Raw genomic sequence first — 25,460 nt, forward strand, 5'->3', positions numbered from 1 at the left:
TCGTTTGGTCGTGTAACTACTTCCTATGCTCAGCTGCGTTGACTGCCACTGACCAAGTAGTGTACCTAAGATGCTGTACCTTTAGTTAATGTATGAGAATCTCAATAAATAACCTCGACCATCAGTTGTCACATCTCATCATCTGCTTTACTGTTGACAGCTTATACTCCATACCGTGCAGTTCATGTGACTGCTTATCTTTCTTGCTTCATATACTGCATTCTTCTTCCTCTGTCCTGCCTACAGTTTCTTCGTATCAACACTCCCTGCCAACAACTACTCCAACAAATGTTTTAGTTTACTAAGCATGTTTATTACTACTTCCCTTATTTTACCCTTACTCACATTTACATGACTACCATTATGACATAATTTAAAACTTTTATCACTTTGGTTTTATCAGAATTTTGAAGAATATCTAGTTACATATAACAGCATCTATGAACACTATAATCATGTCAAATAACATAAAAGTATATAAATCAGGCGAAATATTTTCAGGTTAAGCGATAACACCAACCAGTTCTGTCTACTCCAATCAAGTACTGACAGTAGTGTGGACTGCTAGAAAGAAATTTTGGTGGTGGGTTAGTCTGCATTGAAAGCAAAGTTTCCTCAGCGTGCAGTTAACAGAGGAACGGAAAGGAATCAATAAGCGTAGTAGTCAGAAGAACTGGCCCACCTCAGAGCGCTGAATGTTCAAGAAATATGTGGAAATCTGTAAACATGTATCTTCAGAACCAACAGTAATAATAGAAAGATAATCAAGTATTGAAAATGAGATGTAAAGCAACGGTACACTCAGTAATATTTGTTTTTTCACTTATATTCTTGACGAGTCACACAAGGAACGGAAAACTGAATTAGAGTGGGTTGCAGTACTCATGAAGATCATTGGTACGTTTCTCGTTTATACTAGGGATTAGTTACGATGTACATTTAAATGAACTTGTACCCCAGTAAATACAATATTTACGTAAAGAGAACAGCAGGGAAACTGAGATGTAGAGTAGAACAACAAAAACAAGAGCAAGACTAAAGAAAGAATTTGTACTGCTATACGGACAGAAGGAAAGCTGCAAGATGTTGGATAATAAGACAGCTAGTCTACATGGGAGAAGAATATTTTCAATAGCGGCTCCCATGAAGGTCCGAATTGCGTCTTCGCTTGCTACCGAAAGAGATAATTGCTTCGTTAAGTGTTCAATCCAGTAGCTTATCTCATTGGGTATTCCGTTTTCACTTATTTTGTTCTCTGTGTGACGATGAAAAAGTGTACCGAAGGCCAGCTGTAAGCTGAGAAACACGGAATTCGACTCTGTAGACAGTTGTGCGTAAGATGCGCGTTTTTTCTGCGCTGCGCCTGTCTTACCTTCATGTTGCTTATGAGGAGCGCACCGAGAAGCGAGTGGCCACACTGAGAAGTTCTCCTGTATATATACCGAAGCGGCACCCCTCGGCGCTCAACAACTTTCGGCCCACTTGCTCCAGTTAGCGGCCGATGGCCAATTTCTCTTGCATCACGACGGATGACCTTCGTGCCGTCGGAGAAGACCGTTCTGAAGCCGCACCCCTCTGAACCAGTGCTCCGTCTTTCAGAGAAAGTCAGTCATCTTTATCTCCATTCTACATTTGTCATAGACGCTGTATGTCTTGTCTCCTGCGTTTTTCGTAACGAAATGCACTTAATGACAAAATCAATGATGCACGGAGAAGAGGGAATCGAATATCAACGTAACTGTGATTATGTAAATGATTAAAGGTGCAGTTCTTTGTGGCAGGTAGAACGCCTACCAGAAAGTACTAGTTGTGAGTGTATTTAGAGATGTTAGCGCGGGTTGTAGGGTGTACAAGTGGCATGAACAGCTTCAGATGTCGAGAGATCACTATGAAAAATCCGGAGAGGCCACATACTCGTGTGAGACAGTGTTTCAGTCTACACTAAGCGGGCTGATCTAATCGTGTAGTGTTCAGATTTGTGGAGGCATCTGGATGTGACAGTGGCTCAATGTTGGACTACATGACAATGAGAGGGCAGGCATACTCGTCGTCAGTGTTCCAGTCGATCATGGCCAGGGAAGATCGTCGTACTGTGCACTCAGCTCATCGTCGACCCTTCTCATTTGCTACTGTCATGCGAGAATAATTAGTAGATTTCCCGCGACATTGTGTGTGCTATCCCACTGTGACCTCCCCCTCACTTATCGACCTTAATGACAGTGAAAAATTAAACCGCGTGTACCTAATGGGAATTTTGGAAAAGCAATCGTCACCGAAGTTAATCTGTCGGTAAAGAGGGAGGAAAGGGTTACATCTAAATGAAAGGAAAAATGCAAATGAAACTGGTGGAAATTAATTTTGAAAAGGGGTAAAGTTAATAAAGAAAGTAAATGTGCGGCCGTTACGTCAACAATTAACTAGCGGTAATTAGATATTTGAGATTTGGGGGAAATCACGGTCGCCTGTCCTAAGGACAATTACTATAGTAACTGAAAAAGAAAGGTTATTACACATATAATTAGCACTAGAAGCGTGGCAACTGAAGGTTGACACGTGTAGTGTGAAAACTGAAAGTTTGTCAGAAGTAATAAATTTCGCTACACTCTGACTTAATTTAGCAAAAGAATTAATAAATCCGGAAAATCGAAAGTTAATTTAGTGACTGAAGTTAATAGTGAGCTTTCTTTCTGAAGCACATCGAAATCCAGCAGAATACGGTTAGCCTTGGACTACCTCAGCAATCATTTCAAAAGCAACTTGACTCTACGCAATTTAGAAACAAGAGATTTAACTTTGAACTTGAATTAAATGATTCTGAATAATTAACAATAATAAAATTTAGTACGTACCAAGCTGAGCTGCAGTCACAGGTAAGCTAAAATATGCTAACAAAACTCGCACTCTTAATTTGTGCTTGTGTAATCTAACTATTGTAGCCAGCTATGCTTTAACTGCACTTTGAAACTAAAGTAATGAAATGCAATGATAGTACTTTAATGCTGGCGTCTGAATTTCAACGACACTCGGTTTCATTTCGGAAAAGGAAGGGACCCTGCTTGGTAATGCAATTGGGACAATGAGCAACAAAGGTTCATGCTAAGTTGCTGTAATTTTGCGAGGCAAATGGAACAATGTGAAAAGCTGAGGTCTGCCATACAGTTCTGAAACTTTACGTGCTTTTGGTCTTCCTTGTTAGTTGATTGAAGGTTTGAAGCCGTCGATCGAGGAGGTGGCGACAGTCACTCATTGTCGGCCGTCGCTGTTGCAGAAGCTGGATGTTGGCGCGCGTTCTTCTCAACACGGTCACCAGACGAAACGGGCTCTTGATGTGCGCCAGCTAATGCTTCCCGTCCGCGACACCATGTCAGAAACTATCATCGCAAGTCGAGCGCAATTACATGCTGCTAAACCCCGAAAGCGCGGCAACTCGCGGGAGCGTCACACCACACACCTGCTCCACTCGCTACTCCAGCCAGACCCCGACTGCCCTGCCCGCGCTCCACGCGGCAGAGTTAACCCTACCAAAGATCCTACACACTTTGATTCTTCACACGACCTATCGATGTAATCGTTCGATAGCAGTTTTCCCTAGGCAAGACCCAGCGTAAAAATACAAATAATATTTACGAAACAAACCAATTATACATCGACATATATATATATATATATATATATATATATATATATATATATATATATATATATAGTAAAACAATTACAATATATAAAGGCACAGAAATGTCATATATTCAGGTAACAAATTAAGGAAAAAACTTACAGTACAACAGATGGAAATAGGAGGATATGCATTTCCGGCGTTACACCACTCCAGTGGTAGGAGATCAGTAGCAGCAGGACTAGGTAATTACCGCCTCATGTGTAGGCTGTTGTTAACACCACAAGCAAACTGTTGTATCTGGAGTGCTGCTGTGATTGGGAAGCATGGACCACATCGTGGTGTGAGTTTTCAACAGGACAATGGTCATTGACACATAGCACGTGTGTCTATAAACAATTTGCGTGATGTTGAGGGGCTGCCATCGCCAGCAAGGTCTCCATATCTGTCCCCGTGAGCCGGCCGCGGTGGTCTAGCGGTTCTAGGCGCTCAGTCCGGAACCGCGCGACTGCTACGGTCGCAGGTTCGCATCCTGCCTCGGGCATGGATGTGTGTGATGTCCTTAGGTTAGTTAGGTTTCTAAGTTCTAGGCGACTGATGACCTCCGAAGTTAAGTCGCATAGTGCTCAGAGCCATTTAAACCATTTTTTTCTGTCCCCATGAGAATATGTGAGGGACCAGCTCGGGCGTCAGCTCTGTCCCAGTGTCAGTATCCAGGTTTGCAAGGATCAATTACATGAGTCAGCTCGCCTAAGGAGACGCAACAGTTACCTTATGGCACAGTTCCCAACGAAATCAATCCTTACAACCAGGCTGCTTCTTACTGATAAATGTGCTGACACTGCCAAGTCTTTTGTTTTGACTCGAGCTGATAATCTCTGAGATATCACATACCCTCTAAAACCGTGGGGTTACTTGTTGTTTCCTCTTCCCACTACTTTGGCAGGCAATGCTCACCCTTCCGGGATTCGTGCAGAGCGCCGACCATGGATCTTATCCCTCCAATGGATATACGTCGAGGGTCGGTGTACCAGTCAATCTGGATGTTGTTTTTAAAGTTTCCCTCATCCGACCATGTGAATACCGGGCTGACGTCGGAGTGCCGGATCAGGTACACGATTTGCAAACATTTCCAAAATCTTGTCGCACATCCAGAAGCGGTAACGCCAGACGCTGATAGATGAAGTGCAGAAATTGTCCTGGGAAGTGTGAGGTGAGGTGGGTGGGGGGGGGGGTGGAGGGGGGATGGTGACAGGAAGAGCACCTGCCCACCATCTATCACTAACATTGCCAAATCCAAAAATTAATTAATATGCGACCCCTTTGAGATATAGGATAAAGGTCAGGAAGAAGAAGAAGAAGATCAAATATATAAAACACCTTTACGAAGAATAGTTTTGGAAAACCAGAATAGCAATATTGCTGTTACTTCTACTGCAAATATTAATAATAGCATTAGTAGTCGTAAAAATACAGAAGATACAACTGTATTCAGGGGTGTATAAAAGTACAAGGTTATGACAAAACAAGTTTTATGCAACTATGGACTTTAAAAAAAAATGAGAGACAGTAGAGTAAACTGGTGTAGGGATATTGAAACGTCCCCTTAAAAAAATTATACATGACTGTGCTTAAACTGACACACAATATTTTTTAGCGCAACGCAATCTGACTTTCAATAATCCCTACAAGATAATGGCCCTGACTAAATTAACTTATACGTTTCACAAATCACTTACCTCACAAAAATCTTCGTTACTCGAACTACTCAATACAGCGAGCGCCACTACTGCCAGCTAAATAAAAGATTCAAACTACTGAAGGCACTAACTACTGATAGGCATAGTTATCAAAAGAAAGATTTTGATAGAGAACAAACAATGTATTTACCTTAATAGTGTTCAAAAGTCATAATATATATATCAGTCCATGATATCCAATATTACATATTTACTCTTTCTGATGGACACACGTCCAGATCGTCCTCTCTCAAAATTCCACCATCTCTCTCCCCACATCCTCCACTGCTGGCAGCTCACCTCCAACTGCACAACGCTACGCGCTGTTAACAGCCAACTGCCCAACACTACAATAGCGACTATTGCAACAATGCCGACCAGCCTCAGACTGCACACAGCACAGTCAGTGATTTTCATACAGAGCGCTACGTGGCGTTACCAACATAAAAACCTAAACAGCCTACTTACATAGCCCCCATGCTCCCCGCAAAAAATTTTACAAATTGTTTTGGGCAGTATACAGATTTGAAAAATTTTTTCATAGTTACAATAACAAAGATAACAAATGCACACACTTATTGATACACTGTTGGTCAAAAGCTAAAATTGTTCTCATAAAGACAGTCCTGATCATTTATCACAATAGTAATTACAGTTTTTTTTCACAAAGTCTCATTATTAAAAGAAATTGCACATGGAAGTAGTGGATTTCCATGCAGTCTTGAAGAAGTAGTGTTGTCGTTCCAACAGAAAGACAGTGCTGACCCTTGACATGCAGACAGGTAATGGGACACAACAGAGCAAACCCACAGCAGAGTCAGTCGAAGTTGAAGAATATTGGTAGGTAGGTAGGTCATCACAGAGCAGACCACTGTAGTCTTGTTAGAGATTACGGTATTGGTGGGCCACCAGAGGTGCAGACCCACTGCATTCCTTGTAGAAATAATGGTATTGGTGGGCCATCAAAGATGCAGGCCCACTGTAGTCCTTGTAGAATTAATGGTATTGGTGGGTCATCAAAGATGCAGACCCACTGTAGTCCTTGTAGAGACGGCCAGCAACCATCTGTTGCGACTGTGCAGGTGCACAATCACCATCGAAGAGTCTTGCGGACAATATGGCAAGTCCATAAACCACCACTTGTGCACTCACAAAGTTTTTGGAATTGTCCTCAGAACCAGCAATGTTGTTAACCAGTCGCTTGCTGAATTATCAACACACGTGCAAACACTAATTGTCCCAACTTCTCACATACTGTGCATGTATTATTACCCACAGAAACGTGTGCAGTGAAATGAAACTTAATCTGAAGAACTGGTGTCTATACAATTATAAATTTACAACATAAGAATACAATTACAAAGGTACAAAATACATCATTAAATAACATAACAGTACAGATAACATTTGTAGTAACACAGGCTTTACAAAATAATAGAAATAAAAATATACATCAGTGTTACAGGAATTATGACATAAGTAAATATATAAAATAATGAGAATAGTTTTCGAAACATTAATTTCACACATGAGCATTGAAAAAGAACACAATTAATAATGTCTAAACATCTTTACAAAGTAAAAAACATATTATTAATGTAAATTATATTTGAGGATAACAGTATTCCTCATCATAGTGAATGTAGCTTAGTACTAGAAAAATTCTACAACATAAATCGTATAAGCTAAACACATAAAGAAGGGAAAAATACAAATACACAAGAGTACACAAACACATAGCAGATTAACACAGGAGGAAAGGACGGGGTTTGTTTTCAGTGTAACATTTGGTACTGCAGTCCAACCCAAAACTTCATTCCATAGATCTTTCGTCTTATTTCAACATTTATTTCCACCAAAAAAAATCCTATCCAAGCAAGCTTTCTGTATTTATATGTTCACATATTTCTTACCTCATTATTTATTTTCCATTATCTTACCTCATCATGTATTTCCAAGAAAATCCTACCTAAACCTGTTGTCAAACTGCCTATTGGCTTCTGTCTCGGGTTCTTCGGCCGACGTTCATCTAATGATTAGATGAACGTCGGCCGAAGAACCCGAGACAGAAGCCAATAGGCAGTTCGTCAACAAGTGGCCACGAAAGCCTTAACAATTTTGTAAATCTATTGTCCCTACGGCGGGGTCAGGGATTTTCTCTGCCTCGTGATGACTGGATGTTGTGTGATGGCCTTAGGTTAGTTACGTTTAAGTAGTCCTAAGTTCTAGGGGACTGATGACCATAGCTGTTAAGTCCCATAGTGCTCAGAGCCATTTTTTTGTTGTCCCTAAACACAACTTTTTTGTTTATATCGTCTTTCAGAATATTTTTTTTTTTTGGCCAAACCATTTTCTTATAGCTTCTCAATCCATTTCTTCGAATTCATCACAACTCGTTCTCTACCCCATCTTAAGCTAACTTAAATCTACTGAGCTCAGCTGGGACGAGGCAATGCAGCAGCTCAAAACAATTAACACAAACAGCAATGACAAAAAAATGGAAATTGGCAAAGCAAGCAGCAGTAAAAGTAATAACTTATATCTAAACATGACAAACCCACAAGCAGAAAAAAGTACACTAAAGACAACAATGCAGATAAGGGAAATGTATATTCACATTTTAATGTGCACCACAAAAACTTATTCTACAAAAAATTACCAAGTACTTGAAAACAAAATTATATATGCAGTTACTGTTATGAGTCCCTTCTTGTTGTTCTTTCCTTTCCAAGTGCTCCTTTTTCGAAGAATGTGGATCATAAAATTATTATTTAATAGATCTGTTGACAGAAGGTGTTCACATTAGCAAATGCATTTAATTTTATTTTATGAAAACAATGCTACAAGACAGTTGGAAACCAGATATCAAATGAAATAAGCAACTATGTAAAGCAAAGCTTAAAAACATCATTCAATAGTAATGTGGCATTTCATAAGTCAGTAGAAATTCTCTCAAGTCTCGTAGAAAGACACTTGTCATAATCAGGTGTGCAGATGTAAGAATATTTCCCATCAACTCATAAGCATATCAGCAAGGAGCACAAAGTACGTGGTCCACAGTATAATCATATGTTTCCAAGTAATAGCGAGTCATATTTGCGATGCTTTCTACAAAGGAATGTCAACAACAAGGTTAATGGCCTCTTTTTTCTCCACCTAATGGTGTTTTCTCCAGGCGGCTGGAACAGCTGGCCGCTCACAACGCATTATGTCAAGCTCACTTGGCTTTCTTACCGAAATATTTACGACAGCAATTTGCCCCACAGTGACAGTCTCATATAAAAAATTTCACAGGTCGAGTATTTTCGTTACAAATGTGTAGAAACAAAATCCAAAAAAATTTCGTCGGCACTGTAATACATTCACGCATTTACACAAGTTTCATAACTCTTAAAGTTCGATTCTTGGTTTCCAACAACCTTTTCCACAAATCAGCGTCCCTAACCACTACTCATTATTCCTTACCTTATTACACATATACATATTCGTCGACATTCTTCAATATTTCACCATTATAAATATGTAGCATAATCAAATTCCTCATACAGCATCAGCTTATTGATCATAAACATACCTCAACAGCATAATACACATCGTCGTTGTAAAAATAACATCATAACACCTCAGTCAAATCTCAAAAACGTCGTAGCTTTCTGCAATAATGCCAAAACCAAAAACAAATTCTCAGCTCATTTCAATAGTGCCATCTACCTCCAACGTACTTTAAAAATCATGCTCCCTTACAAAATACGACATTCAAAGCTTTCATAGTATCACAATGGTTCCGAAAAAAATGAACAGTTCACACAGTGCAGACAAAATACAATTTCATAAGTGTGAAATTATCCTACTGTGTAATTGCGTTAACATGTGTCACTGACATAGTAAAAAAATTTTTGTTTCGCTGTTAAATAATCAGATAGCTGTGTAATTCAGTGGTATCGATGTGTAAAGTTGTGTAAGCAAATTCCATATTAGCTAGGGCTCCTTGTGCTTGCCAAACACATGGTACACAAAGTAAGCGTGTACCCCCCTGAGGATTAATGTAATTATAACCTCAGGTGTTACAGATTACAGCAATGGAATGAAATGTATCACGGAAAACCTTTATATCATTGTAATTCAAAAATCTTTAAAAATAAATGTTTTAGATACAAAATTAATCACTCAAATGCGTGTCCTGTAGCGCTAATTATGAATCTTGCTGTAAGATAATCCTGTGGAACTGTCGTAGTTATCGTCCTCTGTAAGCAAAGTTATGCTGAAGTCAATGTACCCACCTCCTCATAAACAAAAGTGAACGCATTGCGTATAAATATCTTAGTTATTACGCTTATTGCCGTGATGAAGAAAGTACTGTGCTCTAACGCAGTGTTGTGCTACGGAAAAGGCTGTCTGATTGTAGCTATACCATACCACAAAAGTTACTACTAAAACATGTTTTACTTTCCAGAAGAATTCAGAAAAACTGTGCAGATATATAACAGATACAGCGCAAAAGCAATAATATAAATTGTGTCACTCATTAGTAGCGTCGTAATATAATCGTGTAGCTGTCAAATAAACTAACCACTGTGTCATCTGGTATCTCTCAGAAAGTACTTTAAATCCAGAACGTATTTTCAAGTAAACCAAAACGTTGTTTTAAAATTTCAGTAGCAGTACCGGTATATGTTCGAAGTATGTGAGACTTATAGTCGTTACGTAATCGTGCAACTAACAAGCAAGAATGTACACACATATAGTAACACTGTGTCGTCTGTTCACTATAACAATGCACTCGTAAATACTGTCTAAATATGTTAGCTAGGTTCTAGACTGGATAGTTAACTTCAAAACATTGTTGCATGTTAACAGTTTTTCAGAGTGACAAATTGTAGCCGGCCGCGGTGGGCGTGCGGTTCTAGGCGCTCCAGTCCGGAGCCGCGCTGCTGCTACGGTCGCAGGTTCGAATCCTGCCTCGGGCATGGGTGTGTGTGATGTCCTTAGGTTAGTTAAGTTTAAGTAGTTCTAAGTTCTAGGGGACTGATGACCACAGCAGTTGAGTCCCATAGTGCTCAGAGCCATTTTTGACAAATTATACTAGTAGCGTGAAGTGAAAAATTTTATGGCAAAGACTAAGTTAAAAAGCAGATTATCTCTCAATAAACGGTTTTACATGTGAAATGTGGTGCAATCCTTTACTCTATCTAGTACGCAGAGTTTCTACTTCAACGCATTTATCATGTGGTATACGTCGGATTCTGTAAGGTCCATTGTAAATCAGAAAGAATTTGTGACTCAAGTGACAATGAATGAGCTGTAATGAGAACTTTCTGACCAATATATAATTTCTTTGCATTTGCTTTACCGTGTAGTTTTCTCCTTTTGTCTGCTGCAGATTTTTAATAGCCAAATCAATTATGTCTTTGTGTCGAAGTTTACATATATTCGGGAAAGGTACAAGCTCTCTGATTCTGTTCGGTGGTTCTTCATTCTTCAGTACAAGAATAGGTGGTAAAGCAGTGGAGTCATGAGGCAATTCATTCAGCACGTTTTGAAATAAGTGTAAATATCTGTCCCAATGCTGATGCTTTCTGTGACAATAAAGTCTGCAAAGTGAGTACAATGAAATAAAAACAGGTTTGATTTTGTGATTCTGAAGCATGCGTGACCAAACAGCAGACCTGAATTGCGGTCCGTTATCTGAAATGACTTTATTGACGTGTCCAAGTTCACGTACAAAATTTTTAACAAAGGCGTTGAATACAGACCGCCCAGTGGTTTTACGTAACAGTGTGAAAGAAACAAATTTTGGAATAAGTTCAACAGCGACTAGAACGTACGAAAATCAATTAGATGTTCTGACAAGGGGTCCCAAGAGATCCACAGCAGCAAATTCTTTTAATTTAGAAGGAATGATAGGAAACAACGGAGCATGATATGAGACAGTAGATGGTTTAGCCTTTTGACAAAGTTTACAAATAGACAAGACTCTTCGAATTCTCTTTTCCAAATTGTTAAAATAACAAGTCGTCCGAAGAATGTGATAACAGTTTCGTGGACCAAAATGTGCGTAGCTGAAATGAATGTACCAAATGAGCTTATTAACAAAATCGTCTGGAATGCAGAGTACTCATAGCTTGTCATCAACAGTGCAGCGTTTGAAGAGTATGTTGTTTCTAACCAGATAATAATGCCGAATCTGAGTGTGTGTCTTTTCATGCCATTTACTTTTGATGTCTTTCCAAATCGGATCTTTATCTTGTTCATGAGCAACGTCCTTTAAAGATGTGGTGATAAAGTTTTCAAAGGCGACTTTCTGAATGTAAAGAATACTGAAATTTTTCTCGAGGTTCCTTTTTGTGTTACTTTTTTCAAGCCCAGCCGGTGCGCGTGACAGTGAGTCCACAACAATGTTCTCCTTGCCGGAAATGTAGACTATTGTGAAGTGGAATTCTTGCAGAAACAATGCCCAACGTTTTAACCTGTCATGATTTAATTTTGAAGACATAAGAAATTGTAATGCGCGATGATCACTGTATACTTTTATGTGCTTACCAGAAAGAAAGAAACGGAATTTGTTAAATGCCCAAACGATATCTAAAGCTTCTAATTCAGTAACTGAATATTTTTTTTCAGATTTTGTTAGCACTCGGCTAGCAAAAGCAATGGTTTTCTGAACAGTGGTGTCATTTTCTATGGGTTCTTGAAATAAATGGGCACCAAGACCGACTTTAGAAGACTCCCTGCTAAGGCAGAAATCTTGTGACAGATCTGGTTGAGCTAGTATTGGCGCGTTAAGTAGCGATTCGTTCAAAGAATTCGACTCCAACTGTGCTTGTTCGTCCCAGTTCCAAATAGTATTTTTTCCAGTGAGACAAGAAAGTTTTGGTGTAACTAGAATTTGCATATTCAGAAAACGACGGTAAAAATTTACGAGACCTAGAAAACTGCGGACTTGTTTTTTTGTGGATGGAACTGGAATGGCTCTGATTGCTTCTAACTTTTCAGGATTCGGATGAATGCCTTCAGAAGAAATAATATGTCCCAAAAACCTCACCTTTGACCTACCGAATTCAGACTTTTCCAAGTTAACTGTAATTCCAGATTCTGCAAAAATACGTAACAAACTGTTGAGGATGCGATTATGTTGTTCCCATGAGGCTTCTGCTATTATAATATCATCCACATATAAGGTGATGTGACGTTTTAAGAAATCAGGTAATACGGAATTTAGCCCGCGAATGAATGCTGCCGAAGAAATGTTCAAACCAAAAGGAAGTTTCCGAAACTAATAACAAACGCCGAAACGAAGGAAAGCTGTGTATTTTCTACATTCTGGATGAAGTTCGACCTGATAAAAGCTGGATCTGAGATCAATAAAAGACAACACTTTTACACCATTAAAATTTTGAAGAAGTTCTTCCAACGTTTGCGGCCTGTCCGTTTCAGGAATGATGATAGTATTGATTTGTCTCGAATCTAAGACAACTCTGATCGATCCATTTTTCTTCTCAACAACATGTAATGGATTGTTGTATGAGCTAACTGGAGGCTCAATAATGCCCTCGTCAATCATAGATTGTATTTCTGCTCTAACACGCTCCCTATAATGTGCCGGAATTACGTATGGTCTAACACAAAATTTATTATGCTCACGAACACGAATTTGGTATTGAGATCCCTTGATTGTTCCTGTTTTGTGAGTAAAAACTGTGGAATGTGCCTGTAAAATCTCAAAAAGATCCTGCCTATCAGTGCCATTGCAGTTCTCAATTGGTTGAATTTTATTCTGAATTAACTCATTAGTATCAAATATGCCGTCGATATCACCCCTGTCAGTACTTGCAGAGTGATTGTTCGTGTCTAGTTCCGTCGAAATTTCCGAACTGTTGTCTAACAGAAGGTAAAGCCGATTAATTCCCTCGTCATGGTTTGAGAGCCAATCTTCAAATTTCAAAGCTATTGACTTACCTTCTTTCTCTAAACTTATTTCAGCATCGTGAAAGTTTAAGAGTGCTTTGTATTCTTTCAAAAAGTCTACTCCCAATATAATTTCCGTCGACAATAATGGAACAATAACAAAGTTCATAGAGAAGCTGTGGCTTTGACAGAAGACTTCTAAGTTGGTTTGTTGGCGTACATCTACACTTTTTCCAACGATTGCACCTTGTAATTTAATCTTACGCAACGGAAGTGGGGGGCAATCGTTCGATTTGTTGCATTTGCTAAAGGCTGTTTCACTAATTACTGAAATGGGACTTCCAGAGTCAAGTACTGCCGTAAATTTTACGTCATTTACTGTGATGTGAATCACAGGATATGCAATGTTGTTATGTTGTACGTCGTGTTCCTGGAGTAAGATGTCCCTAATGTCTTCCATTTTTACGTAATTACTAGCCACGGCAGCTACATCGTCAGCTTCATAAGTACGTTTTGTGGCTGCCAGCGGTGTGAGTCATTGCCTATTGTCTCTTTGTTGGCGCGCGTCACTATTGGGATTTGGAGATCTACCTTCTACAAATTCACCTTGTCGAGAGGGTCCTGCCCTGTTTGAATTCCGCCAGTTCTGATGAAGTTCAGGTCTGTCGTTTGGTCGGCAGTTTACATAGTTTCTTTTTTGTCGGTCATGTGGTGGAGAATTCTCCCAGAATCGTATCTGCACAGTGGACCGTTGCGTCTGACGTTATTCTGTCTCCCTTGATAATAATTATTTTGATTTCCATATTGTCTGTTTCTCTGATTGTCTCTATGATAGTCATTACTACGGAAGTGCGATCTTTCTCTGTAACTATTATTACTCTGAAAACGGTTGTCATACGGGTAGTGTCTGCTTTGGTCACGATTTACGTTGTAAGAATAGTCTTGTCGTGTCCAGTCATTATTTCTGTCATCACGGAATTGTGACAGATGTGACCTGTAATTGTTGTGCTCCCGTTTTCGCGTCCGCGGTTTTCAGTGTCAATTTCCAATTCTTGTAATAGTCCTTGAAAAGCTTCAATGTCGTCTTTGCAACGCCCTGCCAAAATAATATGTCGTAAATGTTCAGGCAATTTGATTAAGCAAATGTGGATGATTTCTGAGTGGCTGTATGGGTTTCACAGGTACTGATTCTTGTGCAACATCTCTTCAAAATATTTCACAAGACTAGAATATTCAGATTGTTCGAATGTTTCATCATTATGATGCTGTGTTTTACTTGGTCTTGTGTAGCTTGAGACCAATATGCTGAGAGGAAGGCATGATAAAATTCTCCTTCACTGTGACAATCGTGACTGACCGATCGTATTCTTACAGCTGGTTCATTCTCTAAATAGCCACACATAAATTCTAATCTGTGCTCTAGTGACCAGTTGGGAGGAAAACAATGAAAGAATTTATGAAGCCACACTTGTGGATGAATGTCGTTGCCGGAATTATTAAATGTTTTGAAGTTACGTGTAGTAATGAACAGCTTATAGTCAAAATCATCATGTCGGCAAGTCGCATATCGGTCATTGTTACTTCGTTTCGGCGGTTCAATCTCAAAATTCGGTGTACCTTGCCAATTTCTTTCGTAATTTCGGAAGTGCCTCGTGTTATTATTTTGTAGCTGTTCCGTATTTCTATGTCCCTCTTCCCGTATTGCAACGCGAGCGTCCTCTGAAATATGTAATTCTTGTATTACCTGCGTCAACTGATCTTGTACTTCCCGGATTTCTCTTTTGTACTGTGTATTGATTTGATTTCGATTTTGTTTGAAATTTCTAATTTGTTCATGCTCTTCTGTGTTGACAGATGTGAAAATTACCGAACAATCAGTTTAATAAGCCACAGCTGCAAAATACTAACACGTATTCTTTACAGACGAATGGAAAAACTAGTAGAAGCCGACCTCGGGGAAGATCAGTTTGGATTCCGTAGAAATACTGAAACACGTGAGGCAATACTGACCTTATGACTGATCTTAGAAGAAAGATTAAGGAAAGGCAAACCTACGTTTCTAGCATTTGTAAACTTAGAGAAAGCTTATGACAATGTTGACTGGAATACTCTTTTTGAAATTCTAAAGGTGGCAGGGGTAAAATACAGGGAGCGAAAGGCTATTTACAATTTGTACAGAAACCAGATGGCAGTTATAAGAGTCGAGGGACATGAAAGGGAAGCAGTGGTTCGGAAGGGAGTAAGACAGGGTTTTAGCCTCTGCCCGATGTTATTCAATCTGTATATTGAGCAAGCAGTAAAGGAAACAAAAGAAAAATTCGGAGTGGGTATTAAAATCCATGGAGAAGAAATAATAACTTTGAGGTTCGCCGATGACATTGTAATTCTGTCAGAGACAGCAAAGGACTTGGAAGAGCAGTTGAACGGAATGGATGGTGTCTTGAAGGGAGGATATAAGATGAACATCAACAAAAGCAAAACGAGGATAATGGAATGTAGTCGAATTAAGTCGGGTGATGTTGAGGGCTTTAGATTAGGAAATGAGACACTTAAAGTAGTAAAGGAGTTTTGCTATTTGGGGAGCAAAATAACTGATGATGGTCGAAGTAGAGAGGATATAAAATGTAGACTGGCAATGGCAAGGAAAGCGTTTCTGAAGAAGAGAAATTTGTTAACATCGAGTATAGATTTAAGTGTCAGGAAGTCATTTCTGAAAGTATTTGTATGGAGTGTAGCCATGTATGGAAGTGAAACATGGACGATAAATAGTTTTGACAAGAAGAGAATAGAAGCTTTCGAAATGTGGTGCTACAGAAGAATGCTGAAGATTAGATGGGTAGATCACATAACTAATGAGGAGGTACTGAATAGGATTGGGAAGAAGAGAAGTTTGTGGCACAACTTGACTAGAAGAAGGTATCGGATGGTACGACATGTTCTGAGGCATCAAGGGATCACCCATTTAGTATTAGAGGGTAGCGTGGAGGGTAAAAATCGTAGAGGGAGACCAAGAGATGTATACACTAAGCAGATTCAGAAGGATGTAGGTTGCAGTAGGTACTGGGAGAAAAAGAAGCTTGCACAGGATAGAGTAGCATGGAGAGCTGCATCAAACCAGTCTCAGGACTGAAGACCACAACAAAACAACTTCTGTGTCAGTGAAGGCTACGGGTCTTGTGTCATTCAGATCATCATCTACCTTTGTAGATAAGTTAGTGAACTGATCCGAAAGTTCGGCTACTTTCTCCGATAGTGAACAGATTTCCTCAGTGTGTTTTTCTGGACCAAGTTTCAGCGTGTCCATTTGTGTTGAAATCGTATCTACTGTGTCCTTTAAGTTTTCCTGAGTTTTTTCAAGTTGCGTGACCGAATCGGTAGATGCAACTGAGTCAATTTTAGCTTGCAAGGTGTCGTGATTTTCATGAACAATAGTTTGCAGTTCCTTTCTGACTTCTTCGTGATTCTGTAATGCATTTTCATGACGCGAAAAAATAGGTAGGAAATGCTCACAAATTTGTGTTTTTGCGTCATTACAGACTTTTTGACATTTCTATTCGATTTTAAGTAACTCAGCAGTTAAACGTTCACGTGTTTGTTCAAGCGTTTGTTCCAATGAGTATAACTTTTGAAGCTGTTGCTGTGTTTGTCTCTGATTTTGTTCCATCGTGTCTAACTTTTGAAGATTTTGTCCCATTTGTTTCTGATTTTGTCCGAACGCTGTGTCTAACTTTTGTAGCCTTTGTGCCATTTGTTGCATTAACTTTAATAACAATGCACTGGTGTCTGAACATGTTCCTCAGTGCTATTCGGTAGTGCATTTGAACGGGCAATATTCGCATTATGAAAAGCAGAAAATGTGTCTTGACTTATTTGAGAAAACGGCGAGGACACAAAACCTGAATCTACAGTATTTGCAAGATCGTGTCCTGTCATTTCGGATTCCTGAGGCGAGCTGTTGCCGACCGATCGATCGATAATGCTTCCCTGTTCACTAATTGTTTCACTGTCTATACCATTATTTGCAGCCCGCACCATTTCCCTATGCACAATTACCAAATTACTACTTTGAACATTAGTTAATTCATTACACGGTGGCGCTAACACTGCTTTCGTCTTCACTGTCATTTCTTAGTTTACTTTGGAGCCTAGTATTACGTTTTTCACACGCTATTATTGTCACAATGTTTCACACAATAACACAGAAAAGCACAATTTGAAGAGAAAAATATGGAAAAACAATAGCATAGCACTGAAAATAATATCTAGTTAATTGCAAGCGCAGCTGCGACATACTTCGTGCAAATCTGCATGCCTGCCACAACTGCTTTACTGTACAACAATGAAAAACTACAACTTCAAAGAATATTCTCTCTACAATTGCGAACTAGCAATAAACAATAGCTACACTAATTACACAAACTACAAGAAAAAATCGGAAGATTCCAGTGAGGTATCCTCGGTTAAGGGTCGACATATGAAACGTCCCCTTAGAAAAATTATACATGACTGTGCTTAAACTGACACACAATATTTTTTTAGCGCAACGCAGTCTGACTTTCAATACTCCCTACAAGAGAATGGCCCTGACTAAATTAACCTATACGTTTCACAAATCACTTACCTCTCAAAAATCTTCGTTACTCGAACTACTCAATACAGCGAGCGCCACTACTGCCAGCTAAATAAAAGATCCAAACTACTGAAGGCACTAACTACTGATAGGCATAGTTAGCAAAAGAAAGATTTTGATAGAGAACAAACAATGTATTTACCTTAATAGTGTTCAAAAGTCATTTTATATATATATATATATATATATATATATATATATATATATATATATATATATATATATATATATATATCATCAGTCCATGATATCCAATATTACAAATTTACTCTTTCTGATGGACACACGTCCAGATCGTCCGCTCTCAAAATTCCGCCATCTCTCTGCATACGTCCACCACTGCTGGCGGCTCACCTCCAACTGCGCAACGCTACGCGCTGTTAACAGCCAACTGCCCAACGCTACAATAGCGACTATTGCAACAATGCCGACCAGCCTCAGACTGCACACAGCACAGTCAGTGATTTTGATATAGAGCGCTACGTGGCGTTACCAATAAAAAAACCTAAACAGCCTAATTACAATATAAAGCGTGCATTCTATAAGTATGTCGTTGTTGTTATGGTCCTCAGTCTGAATACTACTTTTATGTAGATTTTCACGATAGTCTGTTGTGTCTAAATCTGTTCATCTTTGCATAATCAGTGAAACCAGAACGCACTTAAACCTTCTCACCGTAGAAAAGCATTGGTCTCCCTCTTCAGTACTCACTCTTTACATATTCGTCCGTTACCATATCAACAGTTTCTTAATGCCTCGGGAAGTACCCTATTAACTTCTATCTTCCTTTACTCAAATATGTTTCCGAAACTTATTTCTTAGTTTACTCAGATTTTCTATTGAAACTTAGCTCATCACATTTCGATTCAGTACCTTGTCACTAGGTACTTTTTCTACGAGTAAAGTTTCACTCTGACAACTAGTTCTGTTTCACAGAATTATCCATACTTTCGTAATTGGTCAAAGGTGGTGGGTATGAATTATTAATTCACATATGTATTTAAAAAGTAAACTAAACAAATGAAAGGTACCATGTGAATGTAAAATGACAGGTTTTACATCATTGCGATTAATCGTATGTGTAATATGAAACTATCTAACAAATTTTCAATGCTCTCCCATAACACAACATTTTAAAATTGCCATTTTCTTCTTGTCTCTACAATGAAAAACAATAGCATGCCTTATTACTGTTTTGGGAGATAGATCATTAACTTTCTTTTGTGACTGTAAATATCAATCTTATGTCTTATACATAGAGAAGCATCGTTTCATTCCGACTCCTGCTATCTAAGAACATTTAGAGAAGTAGTGGGCCGGACAATATTTTGTTCTGATGGGAAAGATAAGCACAAGGCTCAAAGCAGGCTGAAATATGAGACGCAAAATCTTGAGCAAGGGCTTTTGAAAAATTAAACTGCGCCCCTTATCATGAGGAGATGGTAAAATACATGTGTTTAAGCCTGTTCATTACCGATTCTTTAGAACCCGTGACTGTTAACTGAATGTAAATAAGTTATATAAAACTGCAACCAGTCGCTTTTTTTGAATAATTATGTTTTATTTCATGAAACGGTTTTCGAATCTTTTCAGGTTGATCTTCAGATGGTTTCTGGAGGTTACATCATTATTTCTAGTATAATGCTGGGTGCTGGCTTGTGACAGTATGTGTAGCTTTTTTCCGTTAGAGTCCATCTGTGTGCTTCCATATTGATGGCCAGTTGGTATATCACTTCACACACTTTTACGCAATCGATATTAAGTTAGACGCTGACAGCGAAACTTTGCTAGCATCCGGCATGTGCTGTACAGTGCTAAACAAATGAAATATAAGAAAAAACTTCTACTTGGTCAGCATGTAGCCATGTATACAGCATATGCTGGATGTTGGCAAAGTTTCGTGTCTTGTAATATGAGAATGGCAATGTTATTAACACAACTCCTTCAGAGAAGCTGAACATCGAAAGAACAAAGAGGTATCCGTACTCAAGAGGTGGTGACTTAGATTTGAAATCAGTTCTAATGATTATGTGTTAATAACATTGGTTTATTGATATCAGGGTCATGATTCGTCAATAATATACGAACTCTTCTGTCCCATCTGACAATCAGCCTTTTAAAGGAACGAAAACTAGTTAACTGAAATATCTACATCTACATCTACATGAATACTTTGCAAATCACATGTAAGTGCCTGGCAGAGGGAATATTGAACCACTTTCACAATTCTCTATTATTCCAATCTCGTATAGCGAGCGAAAAGAACGAACACCTATGACTTAATATATTGTAAAGAAATAGTTCATAAAGGGCTCATGGCAGTTTTCTGCATATAAATTCAAAGCATAAAAAATATACCGACAACACCTGTGTGCTGCGTGGAAAGGCAACCTACGCATTATTTAAGGGAGAACGCAGTTCGGAAATGCGTAATTTGTGTATGACGAAGCATCAGTATGCCTTCTGACTGTATTTCTTACGCTATTTAGTGATGTAATGTACTACTCATCAGTGTAAAGTGAATTCATGGACTACGCATGTGCCGGCCGCGGTGGGCGTGCGGTTCTAGGCGCTGCAGTCCGGAACCACGGGACTGCTACGGTCGCAGGTTCGAATCCTGCCTCGGGCATGGATGTGTGTGATGTCCTTAGGTTAGTTAGGTTTAAGTAGTTCTAAGTTCTAGGGGACTGATGACCTAAGATGTTAAGTCCCATAGTGCTCAGAGCCATTTTGACTACGCATGTGCGGTAACTTCCCTTAGTCTTTGTTGCTGTCACAGTTGGGTAGTTTAGCGTGAAAGTGGAGTAGCGTTCTTGGCAGCGTTACATTTACAATCCACATTTTGTGTGCGTGTGCGTGCGTGCGTGTGTGTGTGTGTGTGTGTGTGTGTGTGTGTTGTTCTTAGCATAAGTTAGTTTAAGTAGTGTGCCAGTCAGCAGTTCGGTCTCTTAGGAATTCACACACATTTGAACATTTTTTGAACACTGTCGTGATCTTTCCACAGCGTACAATGCAGTCATGGAAAAGTATCGTGTTATTCCATTGCCCTGGTCACGGTTCTAAATTAACCCTCTATTGCCCAAATTATTATTTCCTGTAGAAAAAAATATTTATTTGCACAGAATGTTAGAGAATAATGTATTATCCCTAAACGACCCATTTATCCATGACACTCCCTTCCACCACTGTACAAAAATTGAAGACCACAGGATATTTTTTCCAAATTTCTCTTGTTTGTCTGAACTACTAGTGATCGCATTTTCGACGGTACTTTACTCCGCAATGTCCTCACCTACCTTCTCTGTTAGCAGAGTACCTGTAAGTTTCAGAATTCAACAGACTAGCTAATAATGTCAGTGCGCTGTCTGTGAGTGCTTATAGATGAAGAATCCAACGATTATGGTGACTGTCACCAAAGTTTGTTTGGGGAAAAGCGGACACACAAAGCACGTAGTGTTAATGCATTTTTGAGCCTTTTTGTAACCTACTTCCACTGACTGAAAGTACCTGTGGTGAAGCACTAACTTCTTCTCTGAACTTTCTTGATCTGCTCCTGTTAAAAGAACTCGATAACGGTAATATTCATGAAATAGTCACAGGATTATTGAATGAGAAGGAGCGATAGCACTGTAAAAATCTTTATTCAAGGACACGACGTATTTCGCAAACAATAATTGCATCATCAGGTGTTTATCTGTATACAAATGCTTCAAATGGCTCTGAGCACTATGGGACTTAACATCTGAGGCCATCAGTCCCCTAGAACGTAGAACTACTTAAACCTAACTAACCAAAGGACATCACACACAGCCATGCCCGAGGCAGGATTCGAACCTGCGACCGTAGCGGTCTCGCGGTTCCAGACTGTGGCACTTAGAAGCACTCGGCCACATCGGCCGGCTTGCCTGTATACACAGCAAAAATTATTAAAATTTTGTTCATGGCAGACAAAGGAAAATAAAAATGATTAATTTTGTGTCTACTTAGAGTCAGTCCATAAAAGCAATACCTTTAAAAAGTGGAAAAAGCACATTCCCCAACATTCACGCCAAGGTGTTTAAAACTTCTAACTCGCAAATGTGCGACCGGCCATAAATAAAAAGTGGTCAGAGTGAGCCACACTACTTGTTACGGTAACTTCAATACTGGTAACGGCAACGCTTCCTCCCGAGTCTGTCTATATGTGACTTTATTCTAACAGTTTCAAACACAGTTCTTTGGCAGAATACGTTTATAAATTATTGATTTCGAACCGCTGATTCTGACGTATTTAGCGGGTTCTTTTTTATGCTTCTGTGTGGCCGTACTCCCATCTTTTTATTTATGGACATTGGCACATTTTGGAATTATAAATTTTAAATACCTTGATGAGAACGTTAGAAGTTGATTTCTGCGGGTTTTAAACAAATCGTTTTGTTAGTTGACTGTAAGTGGAGACAAACCTAACCGTTTTTATTTTCCATTACGTCTCATTGCCAAATTTCTAAGTAGTTGTATTATATATTTGTATGCAGATAAACACCTGATGAAGAAAATTTGGTTTTCGAAACCACTCGTGCCTTTGAGTAAAGATTTTAAACAGTCACGGCGGTCCTTCTTCTTCGACTCGGAACATTTCGTTTGTGGGTGCTCTGCATATGAAGTGTTTTAGTCACAGGATTGTTTTTAACGTCTAGCAGTGCCATCCTTGCTGCTAGGGAAGGGACTAACAAAAATCTGCTATCATATGTGTATAAATTTATAACGTATATTCATTCACTGAACAAGCGTTTCGTTCAGCAGACTTTCACTGCACTATCTTCATTGGTGAAGAGCCCTGTGGCTGCTCCGCCAGCCGCTAGATCGCACATGCCACCAACCTCAAGATGTGGACCTCCGTCACCGTCACTCGCCCTCGGCCCGCAGTATGGAGCCCCCGCCCCGAGATGTGCGGTGCTGGACCGCTCTGGAGGATGACAAATCGCGTCTCCTCCAGTTTAGGCTCCCCATTCTCCAGGAAAGACGTCGAAAGTGGGACTTCCTCCCTGTACAGAGTCCCGTCCGTTCTCGGCCGCAGGGCAGGCTTCGCTGAAGTAGGTCTTTCGAATTCAAGGCAGTGCGGTGCTCCAGCTACAATGTACTCCAGGAGAGAATCTTCGAGGCAGTACGGTGTGCCTGCTTCCTTTGGAAGCTCCAGTGGCCTGTCCCCCTTTGTACGTCGTGCCAGGGTATGGATTCGTGCGGGTTGTGCCCAGAATGATAACTATAAGTAAGAGCAGACTACCGTAGTTTCCCTAGCAGCGATGATCAGTTGAGATCATACCGACGTTACCTCTACATTAGGTGTTGCATAAATATTGGGCGTTACCTCATACAGATTGTCTCCTTCACGTACGTGATAAGTGTCTTACTACGTAGATTCCCCTAGAAAACGAAAGCGGCCAACAGTCTAGAAACTGAGTGAAGATATACACTGATCAGCCAGAACATTACGACCACGACCTGCTATCGATATAAAACTCTCCAGACGACAGCAGCGTCACCTGGCGGGGAATGGTTGTTAGTCAGACACAGACACGGTGCGTGTGGTACCAGTAAGCGTGCTGACAGTGTACAGAATGGGGAAGGGGCTCGAAGTATCTGAGTTTGGCGGAGGGCAGATAGTGATAGTCCTGAGGCTCGACACGAACATTTCGGAAACTGCACGACTTGTCGGGTGTTCGAGGACTGCTGTGGTGAGTGCTTCAATACGTGTCGAAACCAGGATGAAACCACGTCCAGAAGTCGTTGGGTCGAGCGGTCACCCCTCATTACAGATGTGACTTCGTAGGCTGCAAAGACAGCTGAAATAGGGCAGGCGGCGAACTGTGGCGGAACTGATATCAGACTTCAATGCTGGGCAGAATACAAGTATGTCTGAAAACGAGGCGCATCGAACACCCGTAACGATGGGTCTCATCAGGCGAAGACCCATACATGTGCCAATGTTAACATCACAACATCGGTAACTATGACTGAAATGCGGAAGTGACCTTCTGCACTAAACGTTGGTACTGTGGCAGAGCGTTGCGTGGTCTGATGTATCTCGATATCTTCTTCATCGTGCCGATGGAAGGACGTGAATCCGTCGTCTTGCAGGGAAACAGCTCCTTGGCACTTGTACTGCGGTACGGAGACAGGCTGACGGCGGCTCCATTATGCTCGCGGAACATACACGTGAACATCCATGGGTCTAGTGGAACCCGTGCAAGGCACCTTGACGGCCATGGAGATTCATACACTGGTTGCAGACTACATACACCCTTTCATGATGATCATGTTTTCGGACGGCAGAGGCATTTTTCAACAAGATAATCCGCTATGTCGCAAGGACAGGAGCGTGCCAGAATGATTCGAGGAAAGCAGTGGCGACTTCCACTTGATCTGCTGGTCCCCCAACTAACCAGATCTGAACCCGATCCAAAACATCTGGGATATGATTGAACGTGGCGTCGCTCCCTCCCCGGAATTTACAGAAATGAAGTGACTCGTGAGTGCAGATGTGGTGCCAACTCCCTCCTGCGACCTATCAAGGCCTCACTGCTTCCACACCACGACGCGCCACCGCTGTTATCAGTGCTAAGGGTGGACATACTGGCTGTTAGGTAAGTGGTCGTAAGGTTCTGGCTGATCAGTGTAGAAAGGGCAGCATAACCTAAGGGATACTTTTGTTCTATATAGTTACCCTCCTGTCTTTCACTTCAAAACAATCGGTATTTAAGGAATTCTGAAATTGTCAATGTTTAGTTTTGTTTTTATTCTACAGTTGATTTGTAATGCAAAACACGTCGATGTTACACTAAAGGTACAAAACAATACAGATTTATCACACAGCGCTAGAAAATGCAATTTTCTCAGAAGAAATTTAATAAATAAATAAAAAAATAAAAAAAGACGCAAAACAAGGTACAGTAGAGCGTCGATTATCCGAAGTAATTGGGGGACATGGGTGTTTGGAAAACTGGTTTGTTTGGATAATCGAACTGTACAGGTTTATTTGCCAAAAAGAAGTACTCTACAGTAAATTTATTCATAAAAACAGACATCGCTTTTAGTATTACAAAGTAACATACAAAGGCAACTTCAGTAGGAATATATAGTATAAGGCACAGTTTATTAAACAAAAATATATACATATTACATACACATTCTGCATGAACAATACACAAAGTCTACAAAATTAACGTTTAAAAAAATCCTTCATTTTGGTCTGTCTAAGCAAGACTACACGCTTACGAGCAGCTAAGTCACGTACGCCTCAGAAGCACACAAGTGGTTGTAACAGAGAACAGAAGGTGACTGTTTGCACTGTGAGAAGCTCTTCTTGGAGGCGCGCAATCCTTCAAACTGCGCGGAGCGGCACGCCTCAATTCTAAGCTGGCGCAGCTGTTGCTGTGAACAGCTTTGATACTGTCACTACTTCTACTGCCAGTGCCAAGCCGACAGAAGTGTGCTGATTGTTGAAACACAGCGACTGGCGGCTTGGCCGGTCAACAGCGCCTTGTGAAGGCCCCATTAGAAGCAATGTTCCGCCAGCTGTGGCCCAGTGCGG

General features: G+C 40.1%; 1 protein-coding gene across 4 annotated transcripts in view; it reads right to left on the reverse strand.

Moving 5' to 3' along the window:
- Positions 1 to 25,460, reverse strand: part of LOC126263645 (pro-resilin-like) — a 221,864-nt gene that overhangs the window by 85,174 nt on the left and 111,230 nt on the right. For 2 of the 4 annotated variants that reach the window (XM_049960741.1, XM_049960738.1), the window contains exon 1: positions 1,373 to 1,394. The exons of the other annotated variants lie outside the window; for them this stretch is intronic. In XM_049960741.1, coding sequence (XP_049816698.1) covers positions 1,373 to 1,378 — 6 coding nt within the window. In that variant the 5' untranslated portion in view covers positions 1,379 to 1,394. Of the gene's footprint in view, positions 1 to 1,372; positions 1,395 to 25,460 lie in introns of those variants that run through there. 4 annotated transcript variants of the gene reach the window in all.

Source organism: Schistocerca nitens, chromosome 6 (genome assembly GCF_023898315.1).
Source record: "Schistocerca nitens isolate TAMUIC-IGC-003100 chromosome 6, iqSchNite1.1, whole genome shotgun sequence".
NCBI classification, from domain to species: domain Eukaryota; kingdom Metazoa; phylum Arthropoda; class Insecta; order Orthoptera; family Acrididae; genus Schistocerca; species Schistocerca nitens.